This window comes from Rana temporaria, chromosome 1, assembly GCF_905171775.1.
Source record: "Rana temporaria chromosome 1, aRanTem1.1, whole genome shotgun sequence".
Lineage (NCBI taxonomy): Eukaryota > Metazoa > Chordata > Amphibia > Anura > Ranidae > Rana > Rana temporaria.
In genome coordinates, this window is record NC_053489.1 from 283,401,930 (window position 1) to 283,425,138 (window position 23,209).

The 23,209-nt window shown below is 40.7% G+C and overlaps 1 protein-coding gene across 1 annotated transcript in view; it reads right to left on the minus strand.

Moving 5' to 3' along the window:
- Positions 1-505: 505 nt before the first annotated feature.
- Positions 506-23,209, minus strand: part of LOC120943167 (annexin A1-like) — a 35,080-nt gene continuing 12,376 nt past the window's right edge. The window contains exons 3-13 of the mRNA XM_040356307.1: positions 18,022-18,112; positions 15,621-15,715; positions 14,658-14,771; positions 14,080-14,170; positions 13,455-13,534; positions 7,937-7,993; positions 7,756-7,849; positions 4,778-4,873; positions 4,088-4,146; positions 1,547-1,669; positions 506-706 (exon numbers count right to left, since the gene is read on the minus strand). Coding sequence (XP_040212241.1) covers positions 644-706; positions 1,547-1,669; positions 4,088-4,146; positions 4,778-4,873; positions 7,756-7,849; positions 7,937-7,993; positions 13,455-13,534; positions 14,080-14,170; positions 14,658-14,771; positions 15,621-15,715; positions 18,022-18,112 — 963 coding nt within the window. The 3' untranslated portion in view covers positions 506-643. The remainder of the gene's footprint in view (positions 707-1,546; positions 1,670-4,087; positions 4,147-4,777; positions 4,874-7,755; positions 7,850-7,936; positions 7,994-13,454; positions 13,535-14,079; positions 14,171-14,657; positions 14,772-15,620; positions 15,716-18,021; positions 18,113-23,209) is intronic.

A 23,209-nucleotide genomic window follows, 5' to 3' on the forward strand; every position in this document is an offset into this window, starting at 1 on the left:
CCTAGCGCCAGGAGGAGCAGAGGGGAGATGCACCGGAGCATCAAACCCAACCGGCCACCACACATTCATTACATGGTTGGTGAGAGGTTAAGGACTTTTAAACATGATATGCTTCTTGGGGTAAAGAGTTTTTTTTTGGCACCCCTTTTAAAAGGGGGCTTTTGGATTCCTAAACCCATGTCCATTGGGCAGGATGTGGGTTTCGAAGCCCTTATCATGCAAACATTTGCTAGAGAATGCAGGCAAGATACCATCAACTAAATGGCCTTGTATGGTTCCACATTCTGGCCAGCTGTGCTTCATGCTCAAAATAAGGCTCTGGTATGATTTTGAGGGGGATGCTTCCCCCCCCCATATGTTGGTTCACCTTAAATGCATACCAGAACCTCCGTTTTTTTTCTGGGGAAAGAAAATAAGGGTCTGGTATGTATTTTGGTGTATTACACCCTTCTCTTTCTGAAGGAAAAAAAAGTGCAGCAAAGAAATGGGACACTATATACATAAACAAGTTTATTACATATGCGATTTATGCTTACAGTGGCTTGCAATTTTTTGGTCATTGAAATCTTTTTCCCATAGTAAATATAAAATGCAGTACTTCCAGCTAACCAGTCTTCTACATATTTTACAAATCAAATGCTTTCTAGTAGTCAGGACCACAAAGGCTCATCATAATGGTTTCATAGTCTCCTTTAAGTTTTTCTTCCTGTAAATGTAAAGATTGTGTATTAACAGTAAAAGTCAATAGATATTGCAAAAAACAAAACAAAAATTTTACAATGTATATTGGATTATGATATCACTAAAATCGTTCACTGCCAGTGTTTTCTAGGTGAACATGGGAGATAAACAGGGATAAATGAATGCAGAACTAATAAGGTCATATGGAAGGCTTTTGGACTCCTCAGGGTCTTGTCTATACTCAAGAATTCCGTGGGTTTCAGGGAATTTTTTTTTGGGCTGAACTGTCCTCATACAGTAGTTATTATATGCTACTGTATGAGGACAGTTCATCCCAAATGAAAAATTTCTACCTGTGGGTGAGTCATACTGGCCCCAAAACTAAGAGGGCTATTCAATATACTGATGGCAAAGGTGTACTGATTCAGCCATCATCCTTTATGCTACTAAAACTATTTAGCAAGGAGCTGCTCAAAGGCAGTGTGAAAATTTTTGAGGCAGAAGCTTAAGCTCCAGTTTATAGCCCCTGTATATAATGATGTTCTAGACCAGGGGTGTCCAACCTTTTGAAGAGCGAGGGCCACTTAAGAGACTTGGTAAACGTCTCGGGCCACAATGAGTGGTGCGGGCAGATGACAGGCCCATGTCCACTCTGCATATGCAGAGGAGGAAAATATATATATATATATATATATATATATATATATATATATATATATATATATATATATATATATATATATATATATATATATATATATATATATATATATATATATATATATATATATATATATATATATAAATAAATTGTGTAATATATATTTTAACAGGATCATAATGTTGAATAAGAACCTATACCAACCTTAATAGCCTGGCGCAGGGATTTTCCATACAGCTTCTTATAGTGATATTTGATCTCTTTTAGGTCAATTTCATTTCGAGATACCAGAAGCCTAATTAAGTCTTTATGCCTGGTTCCAGATCCCTAATATGAAAGAAAAAAACAAAACAAAAACTGTAGAGTATTTGAATGGGATGTTGCTAAAGAATGCAATAAACACATTGGGGCAGATTCATGTAGATCTGCGGATCTTTAGATCCGCTAGATCTACCTGGTTTACGATCCGCCAGTGCAATTTAGCGAGGCAAGTGCATGATTCATAAAGCACTTACCTCGCAAACTGCACCGTCGGATCCTAACTCCCCCCCGGCGGAATGCAAATTCCGCTGCTAGGGGGAGTGTACAATTTAAATCAGGCGCGTTCCCGCGCCGATTTAACTGCGCATGCGCCGGGGTGAAAAAGCCCAGTGCGCATGCTCCAAATGACGTCGCTACGACATCATTGTTTGCGGCGGGTACGTCGTTTGCGGCCATCGGTATTCCCGATCGCGGTACGCAAACGACGTAGAAAATTTAAAAATCGGCGCGGGAACGTCGGCCATACTTAACATTAGCTACCCCTCATAGAAGCAGGGGTAGCTATCCGCCGGAAAAACCCGAACGCAAACGACGTAGAAAACGAGCGGCGTACGGACGTGAATCGGCGGTTTTCCTCATTTGCATATGCGACGGGTAAAAAATCGCGACGACACCTAGCGGCCGGTGGGAGATTACAGCCCAAGATTCGACTGGTGTAAGTCACTTACACCAGTCGGATCCAAGGGAGATCTATGCGGAACTGATTCTTATGAATCAGTCGCATAGCTCCGACGGTGGGATCTCACAGATCCGACCGTCGGGTCTCACAGATACGACGGCGGATCAGGAGATCCGTCGTTGTATCTATTGATGAATCTGCCCCATTGATTTACACCAAAGTTGATACTTTTTATATGCCAAGCAATATGAAAATGACTAGACAATCATTGTAAGGTGATTATATTGCAATGCAACCTAAATTGATACCAGGCATTAAATACCGTTATCTACCATTTCTCCTCATCTAGTACCCCCTGGGGACTTAAACCCAAGCAAGCTTTTTTGAAAGATTAAACTAAATCTCGGATCCATTTAAAATCTGCATACCAGCACACCCGTCAAGCTTGACCTCACAGGGGAATGTCAATTGCATGTTGATGCCAGATTTCATTTGCATAATTTGTCTCCTTCAATGTGCACCAAGAGAAACCTGAACTGACATAGGCTGCCTGCTTCTGAAAAATGCTAGTTACCTGGCCGTCATGTCCTTTGGCTTACATAAAGTTAAAAACCCTGAGCAATAATGCATTCACAAGTTTAGAGTTGTTCCGTGTCAGTTATTTAGAAAGCCAGGCAACTAGCATTTTTCAGAAGAACACCTCAATGTTTTCCAGAACACTTTACAGCATCAGTAAACTCATCTACATTTCCATTTAGGTTGGGAACACCACCAAAAGTAATCCATCCCTAAATAACTTACTATTACAAGCCAGATAAATCCCTTATTTAGCTTTTTTCCCCAGGCACGTGACCCATCTTCTCCACACTTCAGGACCCAGGTCTGTATGCTGGCCAAGTGTATCAGGTGACCTGTTGCCATTGTGCATGCCAGTCTTCTACCCAGACTGAAGAGTGGATTCAAAAAAAATTTGTGGTCATGGGAAAAAAAAAAAAAAAAAAAAAAAAAAAAAAGAAGAAGAAGATCAGCCTGCAAAGTGTTTCCAGTGAGAATGAGGAAGCTACTGGTGGCAGGATCACCTGGTAATTTGAATTTACTGAAATGGTATTACAGAAAGAACTGAAACATGCAACATTTTGAACTCTCCAATGAAGACCTTCCTTTTGGTTAACTGACACTATTAAACATTTCCATAGTTATAGAAGTTAGGATCTTCACCTTATCAGTGCTATAAAGCCAAAAAAATAAAACATAAAAGTTTAAACCCACTTGTAGGTGCATGGAGTACATGTAATGTTATACATCAGAGGCACACATATCCCAAAGTATGCTTGAGGCCCTAAACTAAACCGGTGATAATCTTTGGTGCTATACATAAGCAGATCTGTACCTGCATTTGTTTACAATACTGTCATGGGCCTCTTTACACAAAGGGACCTTAATCAAAGGCAAAAAACACTGCTCCAAATATTTCTGTTAGGGGCCTACTCATACATCTGATGTGAACATGTGCATTGCCTTTCCATTCATTGTTAGTGGCGACACCACAAATGATGTACGTGGTTACAGGGCACCACAATACATGGTTATGCCCAATTTTATATTCTATGTTGGAAAAAAAATAAAAAAAGTGCATGTCCATTTCTTGGATTCTTTCCGTGTGCCCTAAATGCAACACAAGTTGACATGAGGGGGGGGGGGGGGGGCAGAGAATGACCAATTAATGTTGGAGCACATGAGGACATCAGTGCGCGTTAATTTCTGGATTCTGGTCTTTATTGTGAGCAGTAATAAAATAAACATACCTTCATTGACAAGTAGAATCTTTCAGCAAAATAAGCCGGTTTGCTCGATGCAACCTTTACTGAAAAATGATACAATTGTTAGAAAATCCATAAAAAGGGTTACATTTTTATTGGCAAGAACACATGCAGTCAATGTATGCAAGAGTTTTCCCAAAACAGTGTTTACTCTTGGATTTGCTGTTTTGTGCTTGGTGGCAATTAGACAAAGTTAACTTCAGATGCAGTTAAATACAAAGCACACAAAATCTGCTATTCCAAAAAAAAAAAAAAAGGGGAAGAAGGAGAATAAATGCTGTAATATATGAAAGCTAAAATATATAATTTTTTGTAGGATTAGATTTAGGGGTACGATTAACCAGTTATACCACTTAGGTGCTAATAATCAATTTCATATGTAGATTGAAACAGTCATTAATTGAAACAGCTGTGTAGGAGGCTTAAATATGGGTGGAGGAACAGTCAAACTCTGCTACTAAGGTAGGAGATTGTGGAAGAGTTTCATGTCAGGTGTCATAGTCACCATGGCAAGACTGAGCACAGCAAGACAAGGAAGTTATACTTTTAGCTGGGGTTTAATATTGCCTAAAACACCCAGGTGTACAAGTTTCAATCAAACAATGCCACATCTATTGTCTGCTCCTACAGCATTTGTACATAAACATTTGTATTCCAATGATAGAAATCACTTACCAAGGGATATCAGAGTGCTTTCAATGTCTCCCTTCAGCTCAAGATCTATAGCCTTGGCCATATCATTTTTGCTGTAAACGCAATACTTTGTGAAAACTAAAATAAAAAAATAAAGAAAATCATATGAGTGATATCTGCAGACTAGATATTGCACTAATATCACAATCCTGTAATGCATGCACTGCATCTTCAATGTTTCAGATTACAATAAATCTTTTACATGGTACACAGTTGCCCCTGACGACGTCAGTGTGACGAAACGACTGACGCCTTACGGAGCTGTTGTCCATTTTTCCTTGCAAGGATCATTTATTTCTGATAGTATATTAAATTTTTGTATTTTAAATTTTGTCAGAATAAATCCTTCTGTTTTGAACGCCTGCACTATGGGATTTTTTTCCTTTTTTATCTCCATTGCGGCCTAATTACTGTCACACTTTTGTGTACGTTCCACACACCCAGCTATACACCTGTGACACTCCTGGAAGGACTTGCAAGCTGTAGATCTGAGCCGTTCGGTACGGGAGTGACGGAGGAACCATTCAAGGATTCCACAGGATTCATTCATCTACTTAGCCAGTGACCGCCCTTCTCAGGGGGGTCAAAACAGGCTATCTGGTAAGCCTTTAATTTACCTTCACGTTGTGGAATTTCCTGCACATTGGATGTTCACTTTCTTTGAACTCACTGAAGTTTTTCCTTTTGGAATTTCAATTGTGGATTTTAATCAGATTGAACCGATACATGGACTTCTTGCTCACGTGCAATTGTTTGATGTCACAATATTTATTTAAAATTTCTATTTCACTGATTTTCATTGTTTATACTCAAGGTGTAATTTATTATCCAGCGCTACACTGTTTTAACACATTCTATTTCACACTCGATATCAAGGTTGTAGTGTCTAGCAGCAGGAAGTCCCTAAGAAACCATTTCAGTCACTTTATTCATTTAACTTAATTTTTTACCTAGCACAAATTTTCCCTTTCCTTTTTTACACATGGTACATACAGCATTCAACTAAAAAGTGCTACAGTAAGCGATTATTTCACGTGATGTAATGAGCATGACTAGTTTAAGACAAAGCCATACAATACAAGCCAACAGAACATTTAAACCTCTACTCCAGTATGCAAAGAACAGTTAGAGGGAGCGCCTATAATCTGTATATGAAATACAATTTCTGAAAATCTAGATTAAAGTAATTTCAGCAGTGCCAAGACAAAAGGTCCTCCAATAGCAATGGGCAAAGATGACAAACTGAGCCGCCCCCCACCCCCTTTATATGCCGGCTTAGAGGATCCTACCTCCAGCAGTCATCCACTTATCAATAGGAAAATTTTTATTTAAACGTGGATTCATTGTAAGAACTGAGGCCGTGCATGGTGGGAGACCCCTGAGGCAGAGAGGAGCCATTTAAAACCAAGCATAAACCTATGAGAGGTCGCAGGTGGGGTGATCATATATTATATATGTAAATACACATGGGGAAATCCTTGGGTATTAAGAATATTCGGCAAGACCTGCATGAGAACCACATCTATAGGTTTACCTTTTTTTGCAATGGTGTTTGGTGAATTCTAATGTGCACATTTGTTACATTTTCTTATTTGGCAGTCTCACTTCTGATGCTGCACTACATTATTGTCTGATAATACAAAGTTGAATATAATTAACAAATGGCTATTTGGAATGTATTGTGACATTGGGATTGTTTGGGTGGATACATGCATTGATTGAGCAGCCAAGCTTGTAGGTGGTTTCAGTAGAGGCATCACTGCACATGCCATTGTATTTTGTTGCAATTAATTTATTTTCACATTTGTTTTTCAGCAAATTTATTCATAGTTCTGATCTCTGAAGTGACAGTGGTGAGTCACCTTTGTCCTCATTTCAGCTTTATACATTCATATGAATTGGAGTGAACAGATTCAAAGCTATTCATACCAGATCTAGGCAGCACTCTGCACAGTCTTCATTCCGGTCAGATAGGGACTTTTCTGTGTTTGTTTACTTACCTCCACCTGCAATTTCTGTTGCCAGTGGAGAGTTGGTGGGGGGGGGGGGGGTTAAAAAAAAAAAAAGCGGGGGGATGTAAAACCGCAGAATCTGACAAAACTTAAATAGAAGCTGTCAGCTGTGTGTACAGACACCGACAGGAGGGAGGAGCTGGAGTGAGCACCCCACTCATGCACACTTCAGTGCTTAGCTGTGCCTTCTCCCCTCCCAGTGCAGCTTCTATAATCCTGCGATTACCGCTACTGACTTCTGAATACAGGAGAATGCTTTGAGGGGGGGAGAGAGAGAGAACACAGCTTCCCAGGCTCTCTACTGCTCTCCTCACTGCTCCAAGCGCTTTCATCTGACAAGAGTGTTGATGCAGCTGTCACTACTCCTGTTAGCCATATAGTCAGAATGGCAGTACCCTCATCCTTGCCCACCATTTTTCCCAGCCCTGGATTTCAGAGACTACTGGTAAACATTATTCATAGACGGGGGGAATGTGGGACTTTAAATGAGGCACAGGCCAGTGCCTCCATCCCTGGTTCAGATGCGCAAAAAGGGGAGTTGGGACTTTAGATGAAGCAATATGAAATGCGGAGGTAAGAACATACATACACTTGATTGCACAAGGTAACAATATGATGGATAAAAAGGTACATGTAAATTCAGATATAAAAACATAATCATAAGGATAAAATAGTTGATGTAATTATACAAACATGACCAATGAACTGGCCTAATAAATGCCAAGGTGGCATGCCCGATAGCTGTGTCTGTTCACAGGACATATGAATACATTATGTTATATAGGCAGATGGATATCATATCTAGTATAGCTGTGGCATCAGATATAGCTTGATGCGTTTCGTGGATATCTCCACTCATCAGGAGCAGATGTGACAAAAACCAAACCATACCTGGTAAACATTACAACTCAATGCATTCACTGAAAGGATTCCAGTTTTGGACTCTACCTTTCTGAAGCTGGGGAAAGCTCCTTGAGCTGAGAATATTTATGAAAACGGATGTATCTGTTCCTTTGCGCTTTTCTCCTGCTTCATAAAGAGCCTGCAAAATTGAAAACAAGACCTCAGAAAATCAGATCTACTGTACATGGGAAAAAAAAAAAAAAAAAAAAAGTGGCCACTTTATTACCCTGGCATCGTTGTCAGCCTGCTCATCATTCACAGGTGCACTTTCGTTGCGTTCACCCTAGGAAGCAAAATGTTAAACATAATTTGAATGCAAATGCATGTACAACTAGTGTTGCTCACGAATATTCGCATTGCGAATATTCGACTCGAATATAGCATATTCGAGAAATCGCGCTATATTTCGAATTTCGCGGTGAATATTCGCAATTCCGAATATTCGCATTTTTTCAATTTGATTTTTAAAACAGATCACATCCTATCGACGTCTAAAAGCATTGCTGGTATGATTAGAGACCCTGGGCCGAGTAGCTAAGCTGAGGCGATCCTTTTATGTGGCCAAATTGAAAAAAAAAAAATTGCGATTTTTCGCTATTGCGAATGCGAAAATGATTGCGAATTTTCGATAACTGTGGTAGGAGAACTCTGATTGTCTCTGATGCAAAAGGGGGGGGCTTTGTGTATGTGTATGTTATGAATATTTGTATGTTTGATATTATTATTTTTTGTAAGAAGGAAAAAATTGCGCATACCTTAAAAAAGGGGAGAATACAGCAGCAACTCAAAAATGTTATACAACATAAATTAATACAAGACAGAAAATGGAGTCGCTCTACAAGAATAAAAAATATGTCTAGTGACAAGACATGTGGGCAAATTATAAAATAAGCAAGCGCAAATAACTTGTGAAATACACAGTGAAACAAATATATAAAGAAATATAGTCCCAATAATAGAAAAATAATCTTTCATAAAAATGTCTTTGATATGTGAAGTGAAAAAAAGTCCAAAGCATGCAGCATGAACGTGTTCAATCTTCAAGGTGTTTGATTGACAAATGGCGGTGACAGATGGATAGAGTAAAGAATCACCACCAATGCAAAACACTTTTTATTTTCTATTGTAAAATATCACGAATATTCTGAGCCAATCAGAGTGCTCCTTCCGCATTTGCCGAATATTCGCAATTATTTTGTATTGTAAAATATCACGAATATTCTGAGCCAATCAGAGTGCTCCTTCCGCATTTGCCGAATATTCGCAATTATTTTGTATTGTAAAATATCACGAATATTCTGAGCCAATCAGAGTGCTCCTACAGCATTTGTCGAAATTGCGCAATAAATATCGCATTCGCATGTTGCGATATTTCGATAAAATATCACGAATATTCTGAGCCAATCAGAGCGCTCCTCCAGCATTTCTCGAAATTGCGCAATAAATATCGCATTCGCATGTTGCGATATTTCGATAAAATATCACGAATATTCTGAGCCAATCAGAGCGCTCCTACCGCAGTTATCAAAAAATCGCAATTATTTTCGCATTCGCAATAGCGAAAAATCGCAATAATTTAATTTCGATAAAATATCACGAATATTCGAATTTAGCGAATATATCTCGAATATTCGAATATATATTCGAGATATATCGCGAAATCGAATATGGCATATTCTGCTCAACACTATGTACAACATGGAACCACTTGAATTAAACGTAATGGGCTACAGCTTCCCTTAACAGAGTATATACACTGTGTATGTGTATGTGTATATATATATATATATATATGCACACACACACACACACACACACACACACACACACACACACACACACACACACACACACACACACACACACACACACACACACACACACACACACACACACACACACACACACACACACACACACACACTTAACCCCTTTTTATTTACCCAAATTGTTGCAAATAAGGATGGAGATATATGACTGACATGTAGTCAGTAACTACTATTCATGAACTTATATTCTTACTATTGATGGGAGACATTTTTGGTCGCTATTTAAAAAAAGTACCGTATTTATAGATCTACCAATTTACAATTACTTAGCACCTTGTCACACTCACACCAACTATTGGGTTCATTCTAATGCAGTCAGGTTCTGTGAGACTGCCTGCTTTTTTTACCTGAGAGCTGCAATGCACACCTCCCTCTCCCCTCCACCCATTGTGATGTGGGGGACAGGGTGGGTGAATCCCGATGGGCATTAGCACCACTCTGCATGCATGGCACGGCTTTTTTCAATATCTTGGCAGCCTTGCGAAGCAATACTTGCACACCAATCAAGGATGGCCGTTTCCTGTTAGACAGTCCATTCAAGTTTTTTTTTGGACACATCACTCAACACCTGCATCTTGGTTTTTAGTGCCCACCTAAGGTAATCATTCTGGAAGCTTTTTTGCTTTGATGTTTTCTTGGGAGGTTTCTTTTTCATCCCATCTACCTTACCGGCTTGGTAGGTCTTGATCACTACTTCCATTACACCAAGGTTATGGATCATCTGCAGCACCATCTACCCACTTACTCTTCTCCATAGTCACCATATGGTTATGGAATATATATATCTCCATGTTAACAGCAAACATAGTTACATATTTTACTGTTATAGGTATTACTCTGCATCAGAATAGAACATCGAGACCTATTCCTTTGGGGGCTATGCTTATGTCGATGTGCACCTTTTTCCATGGGTCTGTGTGACCACAACTCCCAGGACAGACACCCAGCAGCCCCCTTTTTCCAGTACTGCACGCTTGAACTTGAGGCCATGTTTGTAAGTAATATGTAATATTTTTGCCATATCAACCATCACATGATACAAAGTACAAATTGGCTTAGATCATGTGTCAGTGCTTTATGATGACCTCAGTGGTTGGATATCAATGAAATGCAATATGGCAACGATGTGAAAATTAAATATAAAAATAGTTACATATTTAAAATTCTCTCAATTGCAATGTGCCATTTTAGGTTTTTACCTAAATGATCACAATATGACCCATTTATCTAGTCATGTGCCTCATTTAAAGTCCCAAGCCCCTCTTGCTACAGATATAGGGATGGAAGCGCACGACTAATTTGTTATGTGCTTAATTTAAAGCCCCACAAATACCCCCACCTTTCCCCTCCTTTACCCAAAGGGTTCCCCCCCCCCCCCCACACACACACACACACACCTAAAATCAGATTGGTACCATTCAATAAAGTTCTCACTGTACTGGATGCAGAAAAAAAAAAATAGGCAGAAAGCATTTAAAAACGGTTACCAAATTGACCTTTGTTCCGATTGGAGGAAAGAGACACCTCCCCATCACACATGAACAGATGTGAGGCTGTCAATCTGCTGGAGGTCCCTCCCGTCACCTTTTTACCTCTTGGCGTCAGGAAAACTTGTCAGAAATTACTCATGCTGAGGGGGAACAAGGCAGCAGACAAACACTTTGTGCTCTGGATTGAGAAAAGTACACACTATAGAGGAATATGCTTTGTTCTCGTGTCTGAGGTTTACAACCCCTTTAAAAAGTGAATGTAATCAGACACAGGTAAAGCACTGTTCCTTTGTGTGTCCTTATAATGGTGCAGTAAAAACAAGTATACCGTCTTTGGATCAGATTTATGGATAAGTGAAGTATATGCAGAATTGTGAAGTACCGTGGTAATGCAGTTGGTAACCAGAGAAAGGCTTCAGCTAGTAGGGGTAGAGTTTAAGCTGTGTTTAGCACATACCACTTCAATGGCTCCATATCTGTTCCAAACTCTGAAGTATTAGGTGATAACCAAGGAGCCAGCCCTAAGCTGTCCCTACACCCATTTATAAATGATATTGGGTCTGAGATTAAAAGTAACATTTCTGTCTTTGCAGATGACACCAAGCTATGCAGTGGAATAACGTCCTTACAGGATGTCTCCAATTTACAAGCCGACCTCAATGCTCTGTCTAATTGGGCGACTATGTGGCAGATGGAGGTTTAATGTTGATAAATGTAAAGTTATGCACTTGGGGGCGAAGAATATTCATGCATCATACATGCTAGGGGGGAGTACAACTGGGGGGGGGGGGTCTGTAGTGCATAAGGATCTGGGGGTTTTAGTTGATCATAAGCTCAATAATGGCATGCAATGCCAAGCTGCGGTTTCCAAAGCGAGCAAAAGTCCTTTCTTGTATTAAGGAGAGGTATGGACTCCATGGACAGAGATAAAATGTTGCCCCTGTACAAATTAGTAAAACCTCATCTGGAATATGCAGTCCAATTTTGGGCACCAATTCTCAAAAAAGGATCGAAGAACTGGAGAAAGTGCAGAGAAGGGCAACCAAACTAATAAGAGGAATGGAGGAGCTCAGCTATGAGGAAAGATTAGAACAACTAAATGTATTCACTCTTGAGAAGAGAATAAGGGGGGGGGGGTATGATCAACATGTACAAATATATAAGGGGTCCATATAGTGAACTTGATGTTGAGTTATTCACTTTACTGAGGACAAGGGGGCACTCTTTACGTCTAGAGGAAAAGAGATTTCCCCTCCAAATACAGAAAGGTTTCTTTACAGTAAGAGCTGTGAAAATGTGGAACAGACTCCCTCCAGACTTGGTTCTGGCCAGCTCAGTAGATTGCTTTAAGAAAGGCCTGGATTCTTTCCTAAATGTACATAACATAACTGAGTACTAAGATTTGTAGGTAAAGTTTATCCAGGGTAAATCCGATTGCCTCTCGGGGGATCAGGAAGGATTTTTTCCCCTGCTGTAGCAAATTGGATCATGCTCTGCTGTTTTTTTCCCTTCCTCTGGATCAACTGTGGTTATGGAGTTGGGTGTATGGGATTGTACTGTGTTTTTTATTTTTTGTGGTTGAACTGGATGGACTTGTGTCTTTTTTCAACCTGACTAACTATGTAACCTCAGGATTGGGAACCTTTCCCCATACTTTTCACTCCACTACAAGCAGGTTCCTGTCCCTGACATCCAATCGCCAAAAGCACCCCAATGTGATGTGGGTTCGCTTATTTAATAAGGTTCCCTCACCTAAAATGGCCACTGAAGTCACAAGAATTCAGTGTCCAGACTACTTCTACTCAAGGCACTGTGTGGAATCTTTAAGGGTTCAATACCTTTGCGACTTCCCATCCCACATAGTGGTACAGAGCCACCTACAGGCAAAAGGGCCAACAGCACCTGCCTACAACTGACTTCATAATATGAGCGCTCACTAGAATGTTGAGTACTGTAGTATGCAATTTTGGCCCCATCAGAAAAACTAGAATAAGGCCCTTTAATTTTGCATGGCAATCATATCCTAATCATGTTTGATTAAATAAAGCGTTTGTTACTCAACATTTCATATTCCAGATTTGTGCCTTCTGTACCATGCATTTGTATGAGAAAGTCGGTTTCCTTTGTATAGCTTTGTTTATATGAAATTCCTGGTATTCCTGTCAGTCCCTCTGCTTTCCCATTAAAAACTGACCACACCAAGTAGAACACAACACCTCAGTCAGTGCTGCTCTCCCTCAATGATCAGACTTGTCCTGACACATGCAAGTGTGTTAACTTAATGGGTCGTTTAACAAGGGAATCATTTACAAGTCACTTTAAAAAGCACAGAATTCTGTTAAAATAGAATATCCACATACCCTTGTCAATTTATACATACAAAAGCAATACAATCTGATTAGCATAAAATGCAAAAATCGAATACCTTAATGAGTGCTAGAAGGGCCTTTTGGAAGTCTCCAGATGTGTCAGAAGCAACATCTTTAGCAAGTTCTTTCTTAAAATCTAATGGGAAAAGAAAAACCTTGCTTAATGATGCAACCAGCTCTGCCCCAATGTAATCCCACAACATGCAGAAGCTAATCCTACGAGTCAATTTATTCTACCCATTTGCACACCTTTCGATGATTTAGATGGTTGCCATGAATTAGTATACCCAATTTGTCATGGAAGTGACAGTGCTTCACAAGAAAACATCTTGCAGTATTTAGCAATTGGCTGGGGTAAAAGCCTAATGGTACTACCAAAGTTTATAATGGCTCCCCAGTTAAAACAGGCAAGGAGCAAACGGTGTATTCCTTGACATGCACACGTCATACTCCATACAGCCATGCAACTTTGTTATGGCTGGTTAAAGATTTGTTTTTATCAGTTGTGATTGGTTAAAGGCCAACTGAACCTGAAAAAAAGTGTGCCAAGTCTCATTTACAATGGTCACTTTTGAATGAAATTGACCTGCAGTGTTTTAGAACAGGCAGTGCCAGATCATAGCAACAGCATGTGCCAACAGCTTCTATTTCAACAGTATGTTTTTACTAATAACTTCCTACCTTCTTTGTAAACCTTATTAATTTCTCTGATCTCACGATTGTCCCGCGATACAAGAATTTCAATTAAGGTACTTTCGTCTGTTCCAAGTCCCTAAAGAGAAGGAAAAAAAATAAAGTTGATACCAATGGTCATCTGAATGTGTGTTTTCTGAGATGGTTGTGCTTTTAAATACTCAATTTCTCATGTTGGAGCACCAGCATCCATGCCAAGATTACAGATTGCCCATTATGGCGGAAACTTATGCAGCGTGGCAACACTCTGCAAAGTGAAAAGCTCCCAAGAACAAATGAAATGGATACTGCAAGGGCCCTTTTACACTTTTTATAATGCATGTTTCTGCCATGCATTTAATACAATTGTATTTGTGTTTAACGCACACTTTTGTTTGCATACAAGGGCAGAGCGTCAAAGTAAATTAAACAGATCTTTTTTTCAATGTTAGACGGTCACCAAAAACTGAATTGGACTGCTTATCAAGCATGAACACATTGTTTTGCTGCATGTGTTTTCACTTCCAATACATGCAGAGCTTTAGTGCAGCGATATTAAAATGGGCCCTATTGTGTAATTTCCTTACCTTGACTGCATTCTTCAGGCAATGTGCATCATACTGGGCTGGGGTTTTCATCATTGCCAAAACAACTTCCTCCAAGTTGCTTGAAAGTGCTTTTTTCAATGCATCATCTAAACTCTGTAAGAATTAAAATATGTTACCACTATTTAAATACAAAGGTGCAGTTGAGGTCAATGGGGAACTACTATCCTATAGCCAAAAGGAATCTATAGCTCCATTGGAATATTGATCACCAGCTATATCATCTGTGATTACATCAAAATAAGACTTCTTGTGCAATTAGCGCAGCTCAGGATTACATCAGCTGGCTTTAACTTTTCTTTGTGGCAGTGAGGAGCTTCAAATTTTAAATGCATGCGGTTCACTGGCTCTCATACATGCCATTTTTACTTTATTACAGTATGTACAGTCATGTTACACAGTTCATATTATGGTGATCAGCCATCTATATTTGATGGCAAGTCCCCATAGTCTCTGGTATATACACCATATTAGACAGGAAAACCAGTGAAAAATGCTCTTTACCTAGCATCTTCATTTAAAGTAGGTGGTTGCTGGAGATTTCCACTTTCTGATCAGTGTAGTCACAATAGGTGAGAACAAGTTGCGTTGGTATTCCTTATACACCAAGAGTTTGTATTTGCTCAAACTAGAACCTTTATATTCCGAGCAACTCTGTTTCTCGCACCAACCACACCCTGTCTATGAAGACCGCCATCTACCATTTTAAAAGGAATGGTAGATGACCAGGGCTTGAAGGTGACCAATGCCAACCCATTAATTTGACCACAACGGAGTTAACATTTCAAAAGATCTTGCAAGACAGATAATTATAGAAGGGTTTCTGAACAGCGTTACATAAATCTGGGTACTAGTGACAATTGTCACTTGACCAGGATTTTCTCCTTCCATATCCTGCAATTGTAGCATGACCCATCAGATTTTATGATTCAAGTTTCTATCTACCTTTCCTGTCTGTTGTTGATAAGCAGCTTTGATTTGCTGGCGTTCACTGTTGGTTCTTTTAGTCAGGACATCAATGATGGTGCCTTCATCTACCCCTGTGGTAACAAAAACATAATATTCAGCAAGTCTTTTTTCCTGCAAAGATAATTGAATATACACATGACCAGAATGGTTGGCACCAAGATTCAAGCAGGATATGGTATACATTTTGGGTAGAGTCAGGAAAGTTGTGCGTTTATAGTAGTCTGTGTCCTATTTTAGCAGATTTCCACTCGCTTCTCCAGATTTCAAAAAGCAGCAAGAATATAAGTTTAGTGATAAGACTTGCTTCATCTAAAGCTGGGTACACATGAAGCAAAACGTGACCAGCCGAATTTCAACCTGCCCTCCCTGTCCAACAGAAGTCGATTGGTAGATCAGCTTTTATTGAATTAGACTGCTGGAAAACTGCCAATCAGCTGCTGCTGCTGCTCTGACCAGTGTAGTGGAATCCTGATGTCAGAACACAATAGCACAGCAGAAGATTCGTCAAGCCCCCTTGCCTGTGAGATTGGGGAAATCAATTAGACTGAACAAAACACACTATATACTCAGCTTAAGGATTTAGACAGTCGCTTTATAGTCCATGCCAATAAACAAATTTCAGTTTATAGTAGAACTGCAGGCTACAGCCAAGGTTTAAGTGGTACTAAACCCACAACAGTAAACTCAGTCTGTATATGCTACAACACATGCTTGTTCACCTCACTGTGGAACCCAAGGGGTTAATCCTCCACATTGCATAGAAAGGCCGTTTGATTTAGTCTTCCGATCCCTCCTTCCAGTGTCCCCAATCATCTGACAGTACAGAGCCTTGGGGCACTCGGTACATGCCCAGTTCTGCTATTTTGTTTTGTTTGTTTTTTGTATTTAGGCAGGTGCATGTGATCAGCACAGGGTCAATCAGCACTGTCCAGACAAAAGGTCAGGTGTCATGCAGCCTCATAAGACAGTTAGAGAATGAAGACTCCCAAGCTTTAACCAGACATTAGAAAAAGTCACAAGAATTCTATATACTGCTGATGAGAAAAGTTATTTAGCAGTTTTAGCAGATATAGTGAATGCAGGGTCCTGGTTTAGTAACACTTTAAACTTTCTCCCAACTCCCTTTTTAATCACCTGTACTAACTAACCTGTTTAGAAGAGAGATCTATAGGGAGACCTAAACTCAGCTGTTTTCCAGTATGCAGACATTATCAGCTCCATGCAGCCAGCTTTGGGTAAAAGGAGGGACAGCCGACAACGGATTCCCAATAGTATGGTTATGGGCGACATGACCGCCTTGGCTTTCCATTCATCGTTGGCACTTTTCTGTCCCCTGAAGCTGGCTGCTGGGCAGATCATGTGACCAGACCAAAGTGCTCTAAGAATAGGCAAGTATATGCATCTTCCATTCACAGGGTAGTTGAAGTCAATTTAAAGCAAAGTTTGTTTATTTCCAAACTCAAAACTTGCCTAGGTGGATGCAGCATCAATCCGATGCTGCATCTGTCCCCCCGCCGGCTCTCCAAGACTATAAACCGAGTGACCAAAGACTGCTGATCACTCAGATCCTTGAGCAGAGAGCTGGTGACTGTCAGATTTCCAATGACTACCATTCATATTGGCTCGACTAAGTCGCGCTGACTTCAAAGTAGTCCCTGCACTACTTTGGTCCGATTTTGATGCCACTTACATGCGACTTTGAAGTCACAAGTGTGAAAGGGGCCTTAGGATCTCAGTTCACGGAGAGGCTGAGCCAGGTGCTGGTCCAGGGTTGTGGAGAGACCGCGACCATCGCAATCTTGTCCCAGCCTGGACTGTCTCCAACATCAGCGGACGTTGGAAACGGGTCATTGGAGTGCAGAATGAATGCCTAGAAGTACCGCGAAACGAGCTCTGACTGTACTTCTCCTTTAAGTTAGCTCTAGCCCAGACTTTAATGTAGTCAAATGAGGAATAAATTATGACACCTTACACACACCACATAATTTCCCTAGCTCTATAAAATATGTATATGCATGTCAGGTAGGGATTAAGTCTGTTTGTTTATGACAAGACAGTGACAATGGAGTTGTGACAGAACCTTGTTTATCTCCGGATGCTTCCAGAACTACAAGTCATGCAGAGTGTTTAACAATCCTGTGAATTAGAGACCCTTACATATTAAAGCTGAAGTCTGGGGGGGGAAAAAAAAAAAAAAAAAACACTGCCTCGCAGAACACTGAGCCAATAATTCTCTTAGCGCTAGAAATTCAGCAGAAGAGGACAGGGTATCCCTATATAGAAGATTTCTAAAAGGACACAGCCATCTGCACAATGTGCAGCATACTTCATTACAGGTTAGGTCACTAAAGCTATAGATAATTGTTATATTTCTTACCTTTAGCTTTTATTGCTTTATCAAGATTAGCAGCATCTGTTGCAGGATTGAATCCAGATGTTGCTTGTAGTGATGGGCCACAATTTTCAGCCTACAAAGTAAGAGGACCTTGTATTGTGATCACATGAAAGCAATCTTTGAAATTATATGATTATTCAGGATTTATATAGCAATTTATATAACTGTTTGCTTTATAATAGACCATACAGTTCAAGAAGGTTGAAGAGCCCTGCTTTTGAGTGTATAAAGCAAAAAAAAAAAAAAACCCAAGCGATTCAAAAAAGGAAATGACTGGGTATACGTTGTTGGAATACGTGTTTAATGCCAGGTCCTCTAAGCCTGTATAGAATGCTCTAAAAAATAATTTTATTTGTTTTATAACACAAAACGCAACACCAGACCTGCATCCCGTTAGCCCGTTTCCCAGCTCGCCTTCTGACTCTGCTTAATCCCAATCTCTTATTGCAGACCTTGATTTGTATACTGACTTCATCCTCTGACTGCCGTTTTTTTGTACTTCAGCTAACAGACATTGACCCGGTCTGGCTCTTGACCCAGCCTTCCTAATTGGTACCTCTAACTGAATGTTACCAACTCTAGTTCTTGACCGTGACTGCATCAGAGAGTTTCTCCGCTTTATCTAAATGCCAACATTCTGCACAAGTTCCAGATTAAGCATCCATACTCATCTGACCACCCACTATCTCAAGTCCCAATGCAGGTATCTATGTCATTCCTCATTCTGCTACACCTCATCACCAACTCCAGATAGTAGTGGACAGAATGTGCGAGGGAAGCCTTCTAGTCAGCTTAGCCTCTACCAGGTATGCGGCACGCCCCTTATTGCTCGCTTCCACAAAGAGTACAGTCTAAATAACCACATTAATTCCTTAGAAACGTCTTACCTACAATGCAAAAAATGAATACAAATACATGTCAGCTTGATGTCACTGGCTGCTTGCCATTGCTAATCCCCATGTGAAAAAAAAAAAAAAAAAAACCTTGCCCCCCAGTCTCTGGTTTTACATTTTCTGTTACTGATCCTGGATGTGATGTATGTGCATTCATCAGGGTCAGACAAAATATTAAGTCAGTTGAAAAGGGCAGCCTGGCACCAAATAAGGTGAGATGAGCAGAAGTGGCCTATGTTTCTTCGAGTACGTTTACCTATATTTCACATACAAGTGAAGGTCCAAAATGTAGTCCCTTTGCCATTAGTCACCAAGAACCAAGTTTCTCCTATTTATTTATAGCTCAACTCCAAGCAAACAGCCATATACACAGATAAAAAAAATATGAGCAGTTTTATCTGCCAGATTGTCATTTGTCCATCCTGCCATAAGATTTATACAGCCCTACCACAAAGCATAGTCTGGTGAATGACTGTTCTAGAATGCAGTGGTGTTCTGTCTCCACCTACAGTCTGCTAACTGGACTGTGAACAACAAAATTATTAGATCATCTCTGCTCCCCTATCTGCATATGCCTGGTCCTGCCCCTCCCTCTCAAAGGCTGCTACTTTGGGGTTTGCAAGAGGCTGGGTACCAAGTCAACTTTAACACTAACTTCCCCTTTAATGAATTTGTGTCATAGCCACATTCGTTTTTGTTCATCTGCATTGAAGTTTAGCTTTAACCGAAGTCCCTTATTCAAATGTTCAAAGAACTTGGCCAAAAACCTCCTACAAACCACACAATCCTATCACTGAACCCCCCCCCCCCCAAATGCAAGCTATAACTTGCCAAGATTAGCTTTGCCAAGATAAGCAGCCTTGATGCCAATGGTAGGCACCACACCCAAATTCATTCTCCACTTATATGAAGCACATGTTAGAGTAAATCCATTTCCTTCACTATGAATATTTACAGTGAGGAAGTCATTCTGGTAGCCAGCATTTCTGAAATAAAAAGCTTTGGCTCCACTTAATATCTACCTGCAGCTTTGTCTAGTTTTAGACTCACCACCTCCATCACAATCTGATCATATATTCTTCTTTAGATCTACCAAAAACAATGTAGTGCAAGGGCAGCCTACCTAACCAGATATAAATTGGATAGTTTAGGAAGGCAGTTATGGTGCATCTAAAGTGTATTGAACAGAGATTGTAACATATGGTGACCCTTGGAGAGCCATACCATTTCATCTTTAATAGAGATCTCTATCCATCTATTGTACTACAGTGAACAAATGAAAATCTGTGCTGCACTAACCTAGCCTTATGAAAAGGCATGACTTCTGCTGATCCATTTGTTTTAATATGAGGGTCAAGAACAGATCAGTATGCCCATCAGGATTCATGATATCACTGGGAGGTACCAGCTCAAGTTAAATCTGGTAGAATGCTGGAATAGAGAACTTTTAATAGTCAAGTTTTAACCCTCCCTTTCTTTATCCAAAATTAGGTTTGCCTATAGCCTCTTTAAATTTTTTGTAGCTTTTATGCACTAGTGCAGGAACTTCCAAACTACAGTCATCCAGCTGTTGCAGAACTACATGTACCATGAGACATTATAAAACTGACAGTCACAGACATGACGGGAATTGTAGTTCCTGAACAACTGGAGGGCCATAGTTTGGAGACCCCATGGAGAATTGGAGTGTGCATGATTCCTATTGATTTGTATTTTTTGCAAGTCTCTTAACTTTCTGGGTCCCGCTCTCAAAGAGCTATACTGACTGGACACTTGCCTTCAAATGTGACTTTTTGGCAGCTGAGGTTCTACCGGTAACTTTGTCTTAGTATTTATGGCAGGTAGGTCAGCTTTCATACCATTGTGGAGGCCAGCTGCAGTTTACTTTCTGTAGATCCAAGCAGAGCTCCATCCCAGTATCTGCAAGAGTTCCTCCCAGGAGGAGAGATCCTTGCAGCACTTCAGTATTAGGCCTAAAGGCCTGTGAACAAGGTGGGTCTCATCACCTGACACGTGGTCTGGACTCTTGTCCTGTGAGGATGAGGGGGCATCTCATATTTAATATCTCACCCAGCATGCATCATCAGGCCCCCCAGAGCATTGATGGTAGGGTGACCACGTGTCCCGGATTGCCTGGGACAGTCCCACATTTTGTATGTCTGTCCCGGGTACCTTCATTCCAGGACAATACAGTGTCCCGGAATGAAACTGACACAGCCACCCGATGAGCCGACGAGGGAAACTGTTTGCCAGCCCAGGGTGTTCGCCCTGCCAAATGCCCTGCAATGCACCCAACCAGGGCACAGTAAAATCTGGTTGTTAAGGAGCGGGGCTGCAAAAGCCAGCGTCCTTATTAACTGATGAGTCATCAGCTGTCAATGGACTTCCCTGCTGACGGCCAAATAAAAAAAAAAAAAAAAAAAAAACAGTGTGGGGTCCCCCTCCCCTAGTGCCTTCCAGACCCTTTGGGTCCTTCCAGATTCTGATAACCCCTCTGCCTGCACTCCACAACCACCAGCCAGGGTAAGATGGGGACAAGGTGCTTTGGGGTGGGGGGGTAGAGACCAAGGAGTCTGGTATGAACTGGGGGGGCACAACATTTTGCTTTTTCAACACCCCCCCCCCCCCCAATAGCCGGGTGGCATCAATTGCAACTGAGTCAATTTAACTTGTTTTTTTCTTTAGAACATGCTGCAGCAAAAAAAAACATTTCTATACATGGTACAGATGTACCACTTTACAGGCAGACTAAGGGGACACCCAGGCACTATATTTAGAGGAATTGTTCATTTTTATTGTTGCACTTTAGGTATAATTATAATCACTGCTCCTGAAAAAAAGTCATTTTTTAAAAACATTTTTTGCATGGATACATGTCCCCCAAGGCAGTACCCGGACTCCTATACCCCCATTATGGCCAATTACTTGCATATAAGCCTTTAAAATTGGCATTTTTTGTGAAGGGGGTGTCCCTGAATGGCAGTTTGGAAATGTGGTCACCCTAATTGATGGGCTAGGACAATAAATCTCACAGACTGCCATCTGTAGAACACCCTGCTGGAGCAAGCTCAGCCCAACAAGTGAAAGATTGTACATTAAGTGCTTACAGAACACCAACAAGCAGATACAAATAAGCTCCCAACTTCCTGTAAAATTAAATACAAATAGAAAAATACTGCATCCCTGCACTAGTGATTGCCTTTTTACAGATTACGTTACACACCTCAGTTTTGTCTTGTGGGGTTTCAGCATCTCAAATATCAGAATTTAGTTCAAGAACCCTGCATACAGGTCAAGGGGCAGCCTTGCTATCCTGTGTGTATTGACAATATACTAGAATACTTTTAAGGTACAAAAGGTTCAGTAGGGCCAAACTTGCCATTTGTTTTGGTTTCCCTAGGTAACAGGACAATTGTTAAGACTGTATTCTTACCACAGTTGGCTATCTGCAAGATTTACATTAGGCTTTAACTGTGAAGTGCACAGTGACTGTAAAGTGTGACAAACTTTTGCAGCCTAAATTCACTTCTGTACTCTGCTGGTTGCAATGCAAACACCATCACCGCTCTTTGCAATGCTTTACTAACATAACTGTTTAAAAAAAAAAGTAAGATTTGTTGATGGTTATTGTTACCAACCACAAGGGTGACCATGTGTCCCAGATTGCCCTGCATTTTGCAGATCTGTCCCGGGCACATTAATTCCAGGACAATCAGTGTCCGGAAATGAAACTGACACAGCCGCTACCCCCCCCCCCCCCGGGCCAATCTGATGCCCCCAAAAAAGGCAGCCACATCACCGCTTTACTCACTGACAGCACTTGTCCTGGCCAGGATTGCCTGAAGGAGCACAATCCCTCCCCCTGCTTGTGATTGGAGAAATCATAAATCCTGCCTCTTGTGTCCAATCACTGTGCTGTGATTCGTTACAGCAGAAGCTGATTTTTGGGAAGGGAGGGTGTCCCTAAATGGTAGTTTGGAAATGTGGTCACCCTACTAACCACCCCTCTCTGCCAATCCCTCCACTGGCTTCAACTTACTTAGCAAATGTCAAAATCCTATCAGTATACAAAGCCACCCACAACTCTGCAATGCATAGTGCACTGATGCATTTGTCAGCATAAATGGGGTTAAAACAGGTGGGGGAGGTGGCATCACAATCGCCTCCACACCACCTCTGACAAGCAATCCGAACGCAGATAGCTCTTCAGGAGAGTGGCAAGTTTAGATGCACTTGCCTCATCTTGGGTCAATAGCCTACAAGTAAATAGACTACTA